Here is a 17,312-nt window from a genome sequence, read left to right on the forward strand (position 1 = left end):
GTAACCCAAATGTCTCGACCACCGCACGTTTCACCAAACTTACTGTATATATCTGAGTGGCTGCGATTCTGTGACTTCAGGTACACCCACGGAGGAGAAGTGGCCGGGAATCTCCTCCATCGAAGAATTTAAATCCTACAACTTCCCCAAATACAAACCACAGCCGTTGATCAACCACGCTCCCAGGTACAGCTGTACCCAGACTTTATTAATCCCACACTGGGGAAATTCCTGTGCTACAGCAGCTCAAAAGAAAATGATGCACCCATTGCTCTATTTTTTCCCCAGCCCCTTCACATGTATAGTGTGTGTGTGTGTGTGTGTTCTTGTTTAACTATATTCGTGGGGTCTGAAAACCAGGAGTCCAGTATACTTGTGGGGACTGTTTGAGGGTTGAGACTTTGGATTAGGGTTAGAATTAGGTTATGGTTAGGGTAAGGGTTAAGGTTAGGCAATTAGTTGGGATGGTTAAGGTTAGGGTAAGGGGCTAGGGAATGCATTATGTCAATGACGGGTCCCCACAAAGATAGTGCCACACTGTGTGTGTGTGTGTGTGTGTGTGTGTGTGTGTGTGTGTGTGTGTGCGTGTGCGCACGCGCCAAGGGCAGGAAATCCTGTGGAACATTTCACAGACAGCCAGCCACTTCCTTCCTCCCATGAGCCCCCTTTCCTGTCAGCCCGTGCTGCAGGCAGACAGTAATCTGTTGCTCTTCCTTTTGTCTCCTCTAGGCTGGATGGCGACGGCATCGAGCTGCTGCTGGCTTTCCTCAGAGTGAGTCTTTTACTTCCTGCACAATACCCACAATGCAGTTCACTCCAAAATAATTTCTCTAGCTCATTTCACACCTCCGTTTTTGTTTTCATCCTTGTGTTGATTTTACTTTGATAATCATACGTTAAGAAATAATGTATTCTTATATATTTAAGTTTCATTATTATAAGAATTATTGGTTGTAATATTATTAAACATGCTGCATTAAACTTCTTGTGCTTGATTTATTCTTAAAGTGTACGCATGTTCATTGTTGGGATGATTATAATAATCCATTCTCTCTCTCCCATCATCCGATTTAATTTGGGAAGTGAACCCCTTCAGTACCAGTTGTAGACAGCAGGGGGCATTAGCACTTTCAGTGGTTTTCAGTTTCACTGGGTTCCTGTTTCTGATGTCGTTTAGTTCATCTCAGTTTATCAGAATGAATTACTGATTGCAGACATAACAGCCGCGGCCTAATCTGCTAAAAACAAATCACACGACGGTTTGATATTTCCTGTTTCTGCCTCCACAGTACGAATCTAAGAAGAGGAATTCAGCTGAAGAGGCTATGAAACATTCCTACTTCAGGCAGCTTGGGACAAGAGTTCAGACACTGCCCGAGAGTGAGCGTGTGCGCACACACACACACACACACACACACACACACACACACACAAAACTAAATAAAACTGCAATCTGTCTTTTTTTACTGCATTATTTGTCTTCTGTCCTGCTATGTGGCGTAGACTGAAGCTGTCCCCTGTGTTGTAGGTGTATCGATATTCACATTAAAAGAAGTGCAGCTGCAGAGGGACCCTGGCTACAGGAACTCCTACAACCCAGAGTCAGGTGGGTGGGGAACACATCCAGACGCTTCAGCGTTGAACTTTGTTAGATCATAACACATCTAACTTAATATCTGTTCATGTTGCAATCACCACAGAGCAGGTAAAGTGAGACTGATAAACTGATAAAGGCTGACAAGGCTTCTCAGAGATGGTCTTATTTGATTATGGCGATTAAAGATACTCCAGTGATCAAGTATTACACATTTCATAAAGTTGGGGGATTCACAAGAGGCAGATTAATACAAGTATGGTCCAAACTGAGGCAGCAGGGGCAGAGACATCCTAACTTTTAGTTCTAGTATGGGTCAAGCTTCATAACATACCTTTCCCATAATGCAACTGGAGTCAAATGTTTTGGACCCTCCCTGCCTCCTAAATGCCCACTTCTTTCAAACGACACATCTCTGGTTTGTAACGCAGACTTTCTGTAAAAACATTTAAAGCCAAAAAAGGCTGAGTAGGACTCCTTATTACAAATAAACTGAACTTGTACTGTAACATCGGTGGTGCCCCTCTAAACTGTATGAGCTGTTGACAAAGGCTACATATAGTATATTGAATGTAAAGCAGGGGCGTGAAACTCAATTTCACTAACCGCCACACATGAAAAGTGAGAATCACAAAGGGCCAGACATGACATGCTTTTATTTACTGGAATAAGTAACATATTTTTGACTGTATTATTGCATGTCTCATATAGCTTTCTCACATACAGTTGTAACAAAACATTTGTTAGCCATCATAGAGTTTAGCAAATAGCAAAACAATGAATTATGATTACATTTTTAAAAGCAGGCTACCACACAGCCGACTCACAACAACCTGTTCCACAGGCCTGAATATCTCTTTCTTTCTTCTTTCGTCTTTTTGGTTTGGCGCACAACTAGGCGGACCAAAATTCATTGTGAACCTAAATTGATATGCGGGCTGGATCAAAATTTGCAACGGGCCGGGTTTTGGACCCGCGGGCCTTGAGTTTGACACACGCGATGTTAAGCAAAGGCATTATGGGAATTGTATTTTTAGAGTTTTTCCCTTTTTCTTCCAGGTAACGGCAAGATCAACAGGAGGCAGAGCATGCTCTTTTAATGAAGAGGATGAAGAAAATGGTCTACTGCCCAGCTTCGTCATCACTTCCCGCAAACCTCTCGCATGAGCCCACACCTCCCCTCGGAGTGACACTTCCCCCCCCCCCTTACCTGCACACACACACACACACATAAACGTACACACACCTCTCTGAGCGAGTGACTCTGGGTTGAATCTATTTGGAGACTGTTTATTTATTGGGGGGGGGGGGGGTTGAATTATTTGCTGCTAAACTACTACTGTCTGTATTTAACACACAGAGTGTGTGTGTGTGTGTGTGTGTGTGTGTGTGTGTGTGTGTGTGTGTGCGTGCGTGCGCGTGCATGTGTGTGTACATGATGTGAACTCGAGACGCCATGCACAGTTGAGCAGTCAGAAAGGTTACTGTTGTTTTTCTTCTGACTACGATTCTCCGGCTTCGTTTGAGTTATGATTCCACTGATGTTGATGTCAACGCTGTGATCCAAGTTGTTGTTCTTGTTGTCGTGCTCGGAGACGAATGCTTCAGATTGTTGGGTTTTTTTTGGGTTTTTTTTATTATAAATATGTATATATATATATATATATATATATATATATATATATATATATATATATATTTGTAATTTATGTTTTGATTGTCTTCGAGCTTCCGTGACTGAACTTTACATTTCCAGGTTTGGAAAGACTGGGACGCTAGATGGTCTTGATGGGGTGGGGTCGGGGGGGGGTGAGCAGATTGTGGTAACAGTTTTAAGCTGAGGGTTAAACAAGCACACATAGAGTCCAATCAAACTGCGAGAACATGAAATCAACTTTTTTTTTGTTCTTTTTGACCATTCTGTCTCAGCAATGGGACCAAAACTGAGGAGTAGGGGGAAGCAAACAGAAAGGCGAGCGAAAAGCACAGTTGAAAGAGGAGAAATACTGGAGCTGAACAGGAAGTTATGTGATGTCCCACAGGAAGCCAGCAAGCCTTCCCTTAAAACCCCTCACAAAACTGCCAGGACTTCAGTGCTTTAAAAATGCAAGCTACACTTTCTCGCTCTGTGTGCATTGAGATCTCACTGCAGTAAGTCTTTGTTTTTAACTTGCACTGCAGTGTGTTTTTTGGGAATCAGGGACCCGTGCCTCGACATGGCCGAGTTTACCCAACAGTATTAAGATGTGTTCTCTGTGTCTGTGACCTTTTGACCTCTCCTTGTGAAACAACAGTGTCATTGTGGCATGTTTTTTCAGAGGGGCGGGGTGGGATAGCAGGGATCGGGGTGGGGTGATCAAAAGCAAAATGGTTGTTTTCCACTTGGCGTCAGACCACTTCTCTCTCAAGCATTTGTACACAAGGTAAAATAAAAAAAATGTAAAAAAAATTTCAAATTGAAATTTTAGATTTAACTGCCCGCTGTGTTGTTTGCAACTGACAGTGATGCTACAGATGAAGCCGGTTGAGAAGTCTCACTTTTAACTGCATGTTTACTAAAGCAAATGGAAGATCTCCCGAAAATCACTGAAAACACTTTTAAAGTGTCGGTTGGTGTGCTTTGCATTCCTGGTTTGATTAAGTTGCAGTGAGTATTTGTCTTATTCCTGTGGACCAACCATAGACTGTATATTAATGGACAGAGCATGTGTGACGTCACCCTTTGGTTTGTGGAGATCTGCTATGAGTCGAGTTTGCCGTTACGGGCGCAGCCATCCTGGTTGCGGATGTGACGATTTTAGACGAGACGGAGGAGTGAGGGAGGAGCCACGTTACGTTACACACTTTCACTGGCAATCACATCATAGCCACGCCCTAAAACCCCCCCTGCTTTATCGCCGATTTTAAAATCAATGAGACTATAATTCAAAACATGAACATCATTCTGTGTTGCAGAAGACTTAAAACTAGTGATTGAAACCATAAACTCAAAATGTTTACTGAGGTAATAAATCAAGTGAGAAATGGGTCACTTTCTCATAGACTTCTACAGAAACCGACCTCCTTTTGCAACCGCACGTGTCGCCCCCCTGCTGGAATTCAGATAGAATGCAGGTTTAAGTCACTTCCGCATTGCCAGCACTTCGCCGAACTGGATGCGTTGTCCATTAATATTAACAGTCAATGGGACCAACAGAGGTGTTGTCACTTATTTTCCAGATATTTCCAGCAGCTATGTGAAAGCAAAAAAAAGGTGCTTTAAAGGAATAGTTTTGACATTTTGGGAAATCCGCTCATTTGCTTACTTGCGAGAGCAAGAGCTGCCATTTTGCTACAAAATTGAACAGTCACACAGGGAGAAATCCATCATGGAAGAGGCAGAGAGAGCGATTTCTACACTCACAGTAGCAAAAAATAGAGTGCAGTGCTTAAGCTTCTGCGCTGAATAACACCAGGAATGTATTGAGCATCAAAGGTTGAACATGTAAGAGTGTGAGACAAGATATGAGGGAGATTATCCTGTTACTGCAGCTCTTTTGCTCAACATCTACATGAAGATTTCACATTTATTGTCTGTTGAGATTTAAAGGATATGAGCAACAATTGAGTTACTGATTGGGTAGAACATGCTAGAAAAGTGCTGGAAGCACTACCAATGCTTGTTAAACACATTAATAACTGAGAGCATCAATGTAACGAACATGAACTTTAACACAGTTTGCAGCTAATAGTGTAATAATCCTGTAAACATACTCATTTCAGTAGTTTAAACATTTGGCAGAATATGTCTCTCTTTCAACGTGGATTAAATGCTAAATTAAAGCTCCACGTGAACTGTCACAACAGAACAGATGCGGATGGAAGATGGTGTTAACGCTTTACATTCTAAATATGGAACACTTATTGTGTTCACGGGAAAAAAGTCATTATATTAATGGTAGACATCCTGTATTACATTGACCCATCGCCCCATGATTTCTCCCTAGGTAGCTTTAAAATGAGAAAACCTTTTTCTTCCCTTTCATATTGTATTTCACATGAATTGTATCAGCGTGTTTGGATGCTTTTCAGCGTGTTTGGATGAAATTTTCATTTTTTTAAGCATGTCCCTGTAATCAAATGCAGGATTATTGCACTGTAAACTGTTAACTTTGTTGCTAATAGTTTTTTGTTTTTTTTACATGAACAGTAGTGACATGCACGGAAGGAGATTTCTACAACGGCTAAATATTTATCATTGTAAAACTGTAAAACTTTTTCTAGTGTGTGTGCGTGTGCGTCTGGTGCATGGAAGGCCTGCTGTGTTGTGAATACGATCTCTGAAACACTGAGCTGCCGGTGAACAGTTTGTGTGACTCTTTTTACTGGAACTATTTATTTCTCATAACCATCGAAAGTAAATTTAATCTGTTTCATAAACAGTCTGTGCAGCAGTCGTTCTTTTGAGTTGTGAAAGAGTGTGTATTACCAACTAAAATGAATATAGTAATTCTGAAAAGTAATTCACTTTATTCCAAAAAAAACTAAAATATCTCTCAACAAAACAAAAGCAAATTACTGAGAATATATTTCCATTAATTTCTTTATAAAAAAATAACCAGGAGCCATTTTACAAAATAAAAGCTTTTGTGCAATTTTGACCTGGAATGTCTATTAAACCTGGTTTAAAGCTTAATACATAATACATTTACACAAATGTATCTTACAATATTAAAGGCACAGCTGGTACAAGGCTAAGAAGTACAGTGCATTTAAAAGCATGAAACTATACAGATAAGTTCACAGCGTCAAGTCAAAGCAACACAGAAGACCAAATGAAGACTTCCACAGCGTTTTAGCGCACTGGCTAGCAGGTGCTCTGCTAGGAGTCAGTGAGGGATTCATCTCATGGCAACACTGAAACAATTATAATATATAATTATATGAAGTTGTTAAACGTAAAAATTGATCATGAGACACCATGTCAATCGTCGTACTTTTTTTTTTTTTTTAAACCTTACCTAAAAAGGTTGATAAATGAGACACAGCTGTTGGTTATTGTTCACATTGAAGATTTGGTCAATTTGCTATTTATTTTTTGGGCATTTTTAGGCCTTTATTCCAATAGGACAGCAGAAGACATGAAAGGGGAGAGAGGGGGGAATGACATTCCAGCAAAGGGCCACAGGTTGGAGTCGAACCCCGGCCCGCTGCGTCGAGGAGTAAACCTCTATATATGGGCGCCTGCTTTACCAACTGAGCCATCTGGGCACCTACTTAATATCTTTCATGGCTTTAGTGTTTAATCATCCAGTTATGGTCCCATTTTTATGTCCAAATTTAAAGGAACAATTTGACATTTTTGGAATTAGGCTTTCTTGCTGAGTGTAAGATGATAAGACTTACATCACTATTTATATTTGTCAGTTATATATGTAGTTACAGCCAGCAGCTGGTTAGCTTAGCATAAAGACTTGAAAGAGCCTGGCTCTGCCCGAGGTTATCAAAGTCCGCCTTACCTCAGCTCACAAATAAAGAAATTATTGTTGGTTTGTTTAATCTGTGTAAAAATGGTTTTACGGAGGTTTTGTGCCAAACTATTTCTCCTGGGTTCTACCTGGGTCGTTTTTTAAATTTTCATAAGGTTAATGTGTTAATTAGTAAGGTGCTAGCTAGTAGTCGCCTTTGGACAGAGTAAGGTTTCTGTGCTTCCAGTCTTTATGCTAAGCTAACCGTCTCCTGGATATAGCTTCATATTGAGCCTACAATCATGAGAGAGAGGGGTATCAATTTTCTCGTCTAACGCTAACTCTTAGTAGGAAAGCAAAGGACTGTATTTCCTTTAACTGTACAGTAGCATGGTGAACATGTATTTACTTAAATGAGCTGTACTTGAGCATCTGTCATTCTTAACTTCTTATTTTATAATTCCTGACAAGGATTTCTCCAGATCTCCGTTGTTTGAGTCAGTGGTGTGGATATTAACATTAGTCAGAACAGAGGCGAAAAATAGCGCTAACATTCATGAAATTGTAACTGGTCTGTATCACTGAACTTTGAACCAAGTGGAATGAGATGAGATATAAAATGAGACATGAGCAGTTGAACTGTAGTAAACACACAAAGAAATGTTTAACACAATTATTCTTCTCAGATAGCAACGCTTCAGAGTAAAGCTCCTGTTTCTTCATTTGTAAATGTAAAGAAACAGGTTTCAGACTCAGGAAGTCTGACTCCTGTGTGGTTCATTGTTAAAGTCTAAAGCTGACTGGCTCGGTACTGATCTGTGCTGATCCGGCCCAGCTCGGCCCGGTTTGGCCTAGTTTGCTCTTGAAGCTTGGGGATCAGGACTTGTGGGAGCTTGGGGAGAGCAGCAGAGGAGAGGGAGCGTCCATGCTGGGGAAAGGCACAGGGATGACTCCATTTAGCAGTGAGGGGAACTGAAAGGGAAAAGGCCAAATTAGTGGTAGAAAACAGAAGATATTTATTTTTAGCTGAACTGATAAGATTACGTTATTTTTTCAGCCACATGATACGTAAGACAATGTGAGGACCGCCTGATTTTGCATTTGAACAGAACACTTGGGGCGATGGAGCTGACTGGTAAGATATTGTATGTGATTATAGAATCTTTCAAATTATTCTAACGGCATAAGCTAATTTTGTAGAAAAATTAGACAACTGGGACAGATTTTGATACCACCATTAAAGTCAGACATGTTTAAATCCTACACATAGGCGCTTTAAAGAGAATGAATAGGGTTAAATGGCTTAAGTCACTGATTAAAACTATACGGTTGTTTAAAACAGAGTATATTATTCATCATTAATAGAAGATCGATATATAGTAATCCCACTACCAATATTAAACTAATGATGTCACATCCATAATGCTAACAGTAATAAGGTTCGTCAATGCTTTCACAAAATGATTTGCACAATAGAGTGCTGCAGGAATGAATCATAAAACCCGGAAATTAGTTCCTTTTTTTTTGCACTTCCGGTTCCCTCATCTCAAAGTCAATGTTTTTGGTTAGATGCATGAAATAAGGTCTGTGGTTAACACAAGCTTAAAAGATTTCAGTGGTTTGTGCTACGACATAAAACTTGAGTAAATACCCCACTCGTGAATTTTGAGACATTTATGCCTCTTAAAAAAAGGCAGTTGCTTAAAAGTGGCTAAATGAAACTACAGTTGTTGGGGACACTAAACGGCATCACACTGAAAGTCATGAGCCCATGGTACAGTTCGTTTATGGCCTAACATTAGCTCTTTACTCTGGGCAATTGCATTAATGCTTCAAAAAGCATTAAAAATTGTGTTTATTTGTGAAGATTACCTTGCTAAACAAAATGTGTAAGTATATTAAACTTTTGTTTGCCACAGAGCTTATTTTCTGCAATGATCCAATGGAAAATTCCCATTGGCATTTTGTCGAGAGAACTAAGGCGATGCTAACTTCTAGGTTGGCCTGTAAATATTTGTCATCCCTACAGCAATCATAAGATTAGGAAAATAAATGTTCCGTCTGAGTTGTTTAAATGTTGTGTCAAACCTGTGTGACATCAAATTAATTCACTATTTTCTACAGCGCTAGTCTCAGCGCTCTAGTCTGACTGCTACTGCATCAAAGAAGGAGAGTCTGCTCTATCTTATAATACAACGTGGGGACCTGGTTGTGCACCAACATTGTGGGGACCAAGCCCTGTTGTAAGGACTAATCGCCAGTCATTAGATGCTTATTTTGGAATTGTGTAAGTGTGTTTGTGTCAGAGATTTGAGATTGGTGGGAGGGGCTCCTGACCAACCAACCCTCTCCCACTCCCCCTAGCCAACAGGAAGTTGCCCCCTCTTCTTGTCCACACCAGAACGGAAACATCTGTGGCTTATTTTGAAACCCTGGAACACGGTGAATCATGCATACACTAACACACACACAACTGTGTGAAAACAACTGTGGAGGTAAATCAGCAGTGTGAAATGACTGTAATGATCCTGTAGTTATGAGGGAGGGATTTGCTGTAAATAGGGACAGGCAGACAGAAATTTTGTATCCATCACAACCAGTGTGTGTTTTCTCTGAAAGGCTGAGCAAATTAATGTCTGCTTTTTGCTTTTTATACAGGACTAAAACATTTCAAGCTTATTTTATAACACATTTCTATGTAATAATCCATAAAAAAAACAATGTTTACAGCATTAGAAAAAAAGCAAGAAAGCAAGAAAAACCAAGTAAGGGGTAAGGGTTAGGGCAAACTGACTGAGTTACACAGCAACATTTATTTTTAACATTAGCCACCATTAGCTACTGGTCATACCAAAACTCCTGAGTGAATGAACTTGAGCAAGTGTGTTTATTGCTTGTGAGTTCTCCTTTTCATTTGTAAGAGGAAAAATCTACATTATACATTATACATTTTACATGGTCTTGCTCAAAGTTTACAAAAACAAGAGTATGCTTCAAACAAAGTGCTTGTTAGACTGTTGTCTAAACCCATTTTTAACCTTAGGATTTAGAGGTCCTCTGTCTGACAATCTTTGTAACTTGACAATCCAATCATGCTATACTATACAAAGCGATTGGCCAACATGCATTCACTGAGTTCCTCACATATAGTACCAAATGTGTATGTGTGTGTGTTACCTGAAAGAGGGGGGCATGGCTCTGCAGTTGTGCAGGGCTAAGGGGTCCCACTGGACTCAGGTTGGACCAGAAATGGATATTGGAGAGTAGAGGACTGGGAGTGAGCAGCAGACCAGACGGAGTCTAAATGAACAAAACCCAAAATGAAATGTGGAATAAATACACCACGATGGAAAAGTTAGAGTTTACTCTGGCAATACGAGACTTGTTCAGAAGTCTGTGGTGGAGTTGTCATGTCACTGGACTCAAAGCCAAGTGTGCCCTCTAGTGAACTCACATCTCCCAGACAGACAGGTCAGGAAGCTCCAGTCATAAAGAATTCATGACATCTGTTTTCTTCTGTCTCTTTATATTTAACTAAGGCCAGTTTGGTTTTCATGCAAACATAAGACTCTGTTCTATCACACATCACAAAAGTTCAGGAACAGCAGTTTCTTCCAGTGTGTTTGTGTGAACATTCTCATTACAAAGCAAAGTGTAACCACTGAGTTTACTGTTTTATCTTATTTTATGTTTCTTTTTTTCTTATAGTGATGCTTTATATAATCCTGTATGCCTATTTCTGTAAATAGTCAGTGAACTCTTTGAAAAGGTGCCCTGTTGGCCGAGGGATTTAAGGTGTCGACCATGACCATTCTTGCTTGTCATTCCCCATCTCTTTCTCCCCTCATTTCCTGTCATCTATCTATCTATCTATCTATCTATCTATCGGCTTTCTAATAAAGGCATAAAATGAGCCAAAAACATTATTTGAAAATCAGTTTTTCGTGGCAGGAAGCTGTCTCAAACTCTTCCTGCGAAAAGATACAGGGCTGTGCTTTGGCTATATGTTATTGCAAGTAAATTTTTCAGTCCAGTCATTTCTGTACCTCAAATTTCCTTTGTTTGACCACTCTATCTCTTGCTGATCTAAAACAGGCATATGAGGCCTTTTGATGTTCAGTTCCACTAAGCTACTTTCTCAGGACCAGCTTATGGTGTGCTTTTGTGTTTTGATGGTGTTTTTTGCTGATTTACCAGCCAGATCAAGCTCACAGCTTGACTTGCAAGATACGGGTTTACCACCCATGACCAGCAACCACCATAAACTGATTTCTGGTGGACAACAGGGACAGGACCACATCTGTCCAGGGTAAAGTGAATTAGGTGGCTGTGGATACTTAACCAACAGCTCAGGTGTTCCTTGCAAACACTCAATCATACAAACATGTTCAGTGATGAATCAGCGGTTTATCATAGGACTTTTATTTTCCATCAATTGTGTACTGTACACTTGGCTGACTATCAGTGCTGCAGTCTGGATAAAAGCGCCAGCTGAAAGCCTGAATGTAGTCAGACTGTGCTGGTTTGGTCAGTGTGTTGTTGCCAGTGAATCAGGAGCTTCAGGAACATATGGGTTCACTTATGAACCTCCTCCCTCCCTAGCCTCCTCCCCTCTTTCCGCTCACCTCTTTCCATCTCCTCCCTGTCTACTAGTTTAACTTTCTTCATCCCCAAAACCCATCATCTGTTTCTCTTTCCTCATCTTTCCTCACCTGTGTATACAGAAGGACTGTGTGTGAGGGCAATGATGTTTAATCGTGTGTAATGTGTCATGTTGTACCTGTGTGGTGAGGAAGGCAGCGGTCAGGGAGCCTGAAGGCAGCGCCGGGCTGTTGAGAGCTCTGGAGACGAGGTCACTTCCTGTCAGGAGGAGAGAGGAAGCGGAGATTTCCAAGCCTTTGGGTTTTCTGCTTTTTAAAGGCACGCTATTGGCCAATCTCCTCCTCTCTGGCATTGCCGTGCCCTGTGACCTTTCTCTCTCCCTCTGCCCCGATGACAGGTTCAGAGGCTGAGCGCTCTGCTCTAACGCATTAGTCTCTGTGCTCTGGCTCCGCCCCCTCCACCGTGTGTGGGCAGGGCTTTGTGGCGGGGAGGAGGAGCAGGAGGAAGAGCGGGCCTGCCGAGGAGACGATTTGGAGGAATCGGAGGTGTCGGCCGAGGATGGGGGTGGGGTGGAGGGTAGCGAGGAGTGGCCGTGGTTGGTTACGAATCGGATGACAGAGGAGCTGTCGCCGTGGTGATCGGATCTGGGCTCCGTCTTGATCGGCCGATGCGGTTCTAAGGAGTGCTGCAGGGCGCTGGCGGTGAAGGAGGAGTACAGGCCGGAGTGAAGGTATTGGTTTCTCCCACCCCCATCCTCGTCTTCAGCCTCAGGCTCTGACGTCGCACCCCCACTTTCCTCACTGTTGCGGCCTGACTCCACCACCGCAGGGTCCATCATCAGAATCTCAGGGGACGACACAAACTTGTAGACGAACTTCTGGCCGATCACCTTCTTAATGATGTTCTGCAGACGAAACAATGTGTTAAATTACGTTAAACCCATTTATTGATGTGACTCAATTGGGTTTCATGGCCCTAAGAGCGTAAAATATCATCAAACCACTAAGACGGTCAATAGTCTCGAAATGTATTTGTTGCGTACTTTGTCGTAGTAGTAGCGCAGAGCTCTGCTCAGCTTGTCATAGTTCATGTTGGTCTTGTTCTTGCGCAGCCCCCACAGCTTGGCCACTTCTTCTGACTTGAGTAGCTTGAACTCGCCGTCGTTGGACGTCCAGCAGATGAGATGTTTGTGGCTTTTGTCGAGTAGCAGCTGCAGCAGGAACTGCCAGAGTGTGATGGAACTCTCCATGACGGGGTGACACCAGAGACACAGGCGATCTGCAGAGGAGAATCAAGACTTAAAGAAATCGATTCAACACACAAGTATTGCTTTGCACTATCAAGAAGTCATTAGGAGATACATGTTTTGCCAACAAGATGGATTGCTGTACAGCACACATCAAGAAGAGGGCCATGTTTTTCCAGAGGAAACTGAGCTGAAGAGCTTTCTACTGAAAGCTTATGGTGGAAGATAAATGTTGATGCCACATTGAATGCCAATATTCACCCTGTCTTTGACCCGATCCAAAAATAAATCCTGAATATCTGGCTGTATACTGTGCTCGTTACAGCATTTTTGTCAAAAACAACTGCTGTAAACTGAAATGAGCTGCTGTAAACTGATTTGATGGAGTGGAGAGACTCAACTAAAACAATAAAGTTGCCGGCCGTAAAAACAAAAACAATCAGCTAAAAGACGCTAAACTGCTCTGTTGGCTGAGGAAAACTGCAGTTAGGCAATAATTATCTGCAGATTTCTCAATATGAGCAAACCTTTAACATTCCACATGTTCTTAGATCCATTGTTTGTTATTCTAAAAATATGAATTAGTGCAGCTTTAAGGAAATCAAGCTGAAGAAATCAAGTCACTGGAAAGAGGAATAAGTCATCCGCTGCCCTTAAATGGTCTTAAATTGAAATAATGTCACACATTCTTGGACTGTTTAGAGAATCAGACACCACAGAAGACATAAAAAGAAGGAACGACGAAAGAAAAAAAGAAAGAAAGAAAGAAAGGAGGGTAAGTGGGCAGGGAGGAGAAGGAATTGTTAACATCAACACAAATGATGCAATCCTTCCTCTGATGCAAACTCCACCAAAAGCCATAAGCATAACGGAGCTCTATCCACCACCACCACCCCTCCTCCTCTCTGACTGGGAATTCCCTTTCTCAAACAGTGAACCCACAAACAGACAACAACACAAACATGTAAACAACACCAAAGGCTCTACTGGAAAGCCAACTTTGCTGTGAATTTCTGAACGCTGTGGTTCGTCGACAAAATATGCAACCTATATCTCGCACATATAGACTTGTGCTTTTTTCTCTAATAGACTCATAGACTTTGACCGCCTTCCAAAGCAGGACGGCAGCGGTAGTGAATACAAAAGTGAGCGAAGCCGCCATTGATGCTCAGGGTTACATTTGTCCATGACCATGTGCCCTTACTTCATCTCTTTTAGCACATTCAAATGTTGGAAAGAGCAGGTCCTGTGCACCGATAAGAAATGACAAATTAAAAATAATGTTGTTGTTTTTTTTCCTTTAATTTCCTTTAACCCATCGGTACACAATTTAATTACTTAATTGAATATGCCTTGAACTCGCCTTTACTTCCAAAAATGTGGTTTCCTAAGGACATGGACACTTTTAAGTTTAAACTGTTTTCTTAATGAGAAGAGAAAAAAAAACAGTTTGCCTAATAATCACGAGGCTTTTTGGTTTGAAGCCCTCATTACACGTTTAAAAATCTAATATGGTTCACTGTTATTTTACCTGTGTGTGTGTGTGTGTGTGTGTGTGGGGCTCTGCACTGTGAAAAGAGAGAAAGAGAGCGAGAGAGAGAGAGAGAGAGAGAGAGAGAGGGCCAGACGTTGGTTGGCTTTTGGATGTTTCCATGGTGATAGAGCAGGATGTGGTCAGTGACCTTCTGCCAAGACAAGCCTGCGTCTAACAGACGTGTTTACCTGAAAACCACTGACTGTCTGTGAGCGTCTGCCTGTCTGTTCCTCTGTCTGCTTCGCTTTCTCTCTCTCAACTCAATTCATTTACAAGGTGCCTCATTAGCAGGAAACACTAAACTACTTACTGCCAAAAGACAAACAACAAATATGTCATTAGAACCTGATTCAATTTGCAGCCATGACAATAACACAGTAGAGACTTTGCAGCTGCATCAGAAAATCCCCATGGAAACCACATCTTCCTCAGTAGTGGAGAAACACTGGAGCCGAGGACCTCGAACATTGCCGACAGAATTGATGGTTACTACGTCAATAATCAACCGCTAATTCAATATGAAAATACAGTATGCGTCGCTCTTTCTTTCTAACAGGAAACCAGCCAGGCGTGAGGGGAAAGCGTATGTGGTGCAAACAATGACCCATCGGCATGAACACGCAGAAACGCATATCCTCACTTCCTTTTTCCTGCATGGGTGTGTGTGTTAAGTGATAGAGGAACTGTAGTGCTGTCTGTCTGTCTGTCTAAACAAGGACTTCCTGTCATTCAGCTTCAGGGGCGTCTTCCCGGAGAAAGGCCTTTCATGGTAGGAAGTTCTGTCACTGGGAACCACCAGGAAAAAACACACACACACACACACACACACACACACACACACACCCCTATGCTTCCTTATTTGTATAAATATCTTATTGTTAACACCTAGCGGATGCAGAAGTTGTCGTTTTAAGAGCAACATCTCAAAACACACACACACACACACACACACACACACACACACACACACAACAACATATGGAGAATGTGTCTATGCCCTTATGTCAGACTCTGTTTGATCTATGTTCACCCTCTGATGTTTCACGCTTCACAAATCTGGACTGGAGAGAAACTAAGCATGGGGAAATGTTTATTTATGGAATTTCAGAATAAAAGCAGTCTGGTACTGGCCCACAGTGTTAGAGTTTAGAGTTTGACTGTCAATAATCTCTCTCTCTCTCTCTCTCTCTGTGTAAGTGTAAGTTAAAAAGTTGTACATGACCCATACATACTTACATACATACATACTACATACTTCCTCCAATGTGAATCTATCAGATATACCATCCAGTGTACTTTGGACACTCAAGATTTTTCAACAGAAACAAACCAAATCAAATTTTTTTGAAGTGTGTGTTTGTGTGTATGGGGAGGGAAATGGGTTCTGTTGGAACTCAAATGGTTCTTTGTTTTGCACCAGTGACTCATTTTCAAGATGTTGTCTGCTGCCAGCTTCAATCCGGAAGCGCATGGCAATTAGTCTGCGAGGTCCAGACGAACCAGAAAGTCTACAACTAGATTTTTAAAGGAGCCACGGTTGATTTTTCCACAGCGGCCGGAACACTAACCTCTTTTCTTTCTGTTTCTTTTTTTTTAATGGAACCAAACCTATTTGGGTCAACTTTACGCATGTGCCAAAGCGTAGAACGCATACGGCTTTAACACCTTTTTACGCACAACTTCAAAGCTTATTACGCACAAGTTTATGACTTCAAACGCGGCTTCAATGTAGTTTTCGAGTTGACAGTGAATATCTGAACTTGATGAGGTTTCAGCGAATACACCAACAGCTATTAGAAGTCCTCTTCTGTCTCTCTGTTACGCACGCACAACGCGCACAAAAGTCTAGAAAGTTGTAAGAAGGAAACTTAAACGTGTACCTACCCTGCTGTGGACGGCCGCTGCTCCTCTACCCGTCTGCCTGTGTGTGATGTGTGTGTGTTTGTGTCTTATAGCGGTGTGTGTGTGTTGTGTAGGGGCTCCATGCTCTTGCTGCTGTCTGAAAGCGGATCCGCAGCTTTTCTCTCTCCTGCCTCAGAGCAGGAAGTCGGAACGCGAAGACGGAGAACCCGGCGCACTTCCTTTGGCGCAGTATTCCCGTCTGTGTAAACACACACACACACACACACATCTCTCTCTCTCTCTCTCTCTCTCTCTCTCTCTCTCTCTCTCTCTCTCTCTCTCTATTAAACACGCACCCTCCTTCAAACCACTCTCTCCCACGCACAAACACACACCTAACACAAACTCTCCCTTTTGACCGCATCTTTCACCACTCCTCTCTCTCACGCACGCACGCTCACACACACACACACACACACACACACACACACACACACACACACACACACACACACACACACACAAATTCGGGACTTTCGGTAACTTAAACTTGTTGCCCAATCGTTGATTTCACTGCAGTGAATCAGTATCTGAAGGGGTGTGTAGTATCTCCTCTGGCAACTAGACTATATTAAATTACCTGAATACAATTGTCTATACAGTATATTATTTGCCTTCTGCATAGACCAAAGATGGTCTATGTTTGAGACAATTGACCAAAACAATAGTATAAATGTAGACAAATGCATGCTCTGCCTAAAAATCCCATTTCTGACTTCATATGAGAGGGCAAAAATGAAATGTCACCTGTGACAAACAGTGGAATTATGGGTTACTAGACAAAACTTGACATATACATTATTTGGGTGTATTACTCTTTTACTGTTATAGAGAAATAAGAAGAATATTGAAATAACACAGGAGTCTCCCCACAGTTTTGGATGGTGTGTAACATAACATGACATGTCAGACAGATCTGTATCAACCATTTCTGCACTATGGACTATCCTGTTTATCTTGTGACTATTAATAATGTGGGTTCAAAGG

At 41.8% G+C, this 17,312-nt stretch overlaps 2 protein-coding genes across 2 annotated transcripts in view; one reads left to right on the forward strand and one right to left on the reverse strand.

Annotated features, from left to right (window-relative positions):
• cdk17 (cyclin dependent kinase 17) overlaps positions 1 to 3,699 on the forward strand; it is a 50,272-nt gene extending 46,573 nt beyond the window's left edge. The window contains exons 13-17 of the mRNA XM_078242639.1: positions 81 to 186; positions 730 to 772; positions 1,290 to 1,380; positions 1,529 to 1,606; positions 2,654 to 3,699. Of these exons, the coding sequence (XP_078098765.1) occupies positions 81 to 186; positions 730 to 772; positions 1,290 to 1,380; positions 1,529 to 1,606; positions 2,654 to 2,694 (359 nt within the window). The 3' untranslated portion in view covers positions 2,695 to 3,699. The remainder of the gene's footprint in view (positions 1 to 80; positions 187 to 729; positions 773 to 1,289; positions 1,381 to 1,528; positions 1,607 to 2,653) is intronic.
• Positions 3,700 to 6,353: 2,654 nt separating this feature from the next.
• On the reverse strand, positions 6,354 to 16,646 carry elk3 (ETS transcription factor ELK3). The gene is made up of 5 exons (XM_078242640.1): positions 16,308 to 16,646; positions 12,686 to 12,921; positions 11,822 to 12,547; positions 10,219 to 10,341; positions 6,354 to 8,013 (listed from the first exon to the last, which is right to left on the reverse strand). Exons 2-5 carry the CDS (start codon positions 12,890 to 12,892, stop codon positions 7,918 to 7,920), a joined length of 1,152 nt encoding a protein of 383 aa, XP_078098766.1. The 5' UTR covers positions 12,893 to 12,921; positions 16,308 to 16,646; the 3' UTR covers positions 6,354 to 7,917.
• Positions 16,647 to 17,312: the final 666 nt, after the last annotated feature.

The sequence above is a fragment of the Sander vitreus genome, chromosome 23, assembly GCF_031162955.1.
Source record: "Sander vitreus isolate 19-12246 chromosome 23, sanVit1, whole genome shotgun sequence".
NCBI lineage: Eukaryota > Metazoa > Chordata > Actinopteri > Perciformes > Percidae > Sander > Sander vitreus.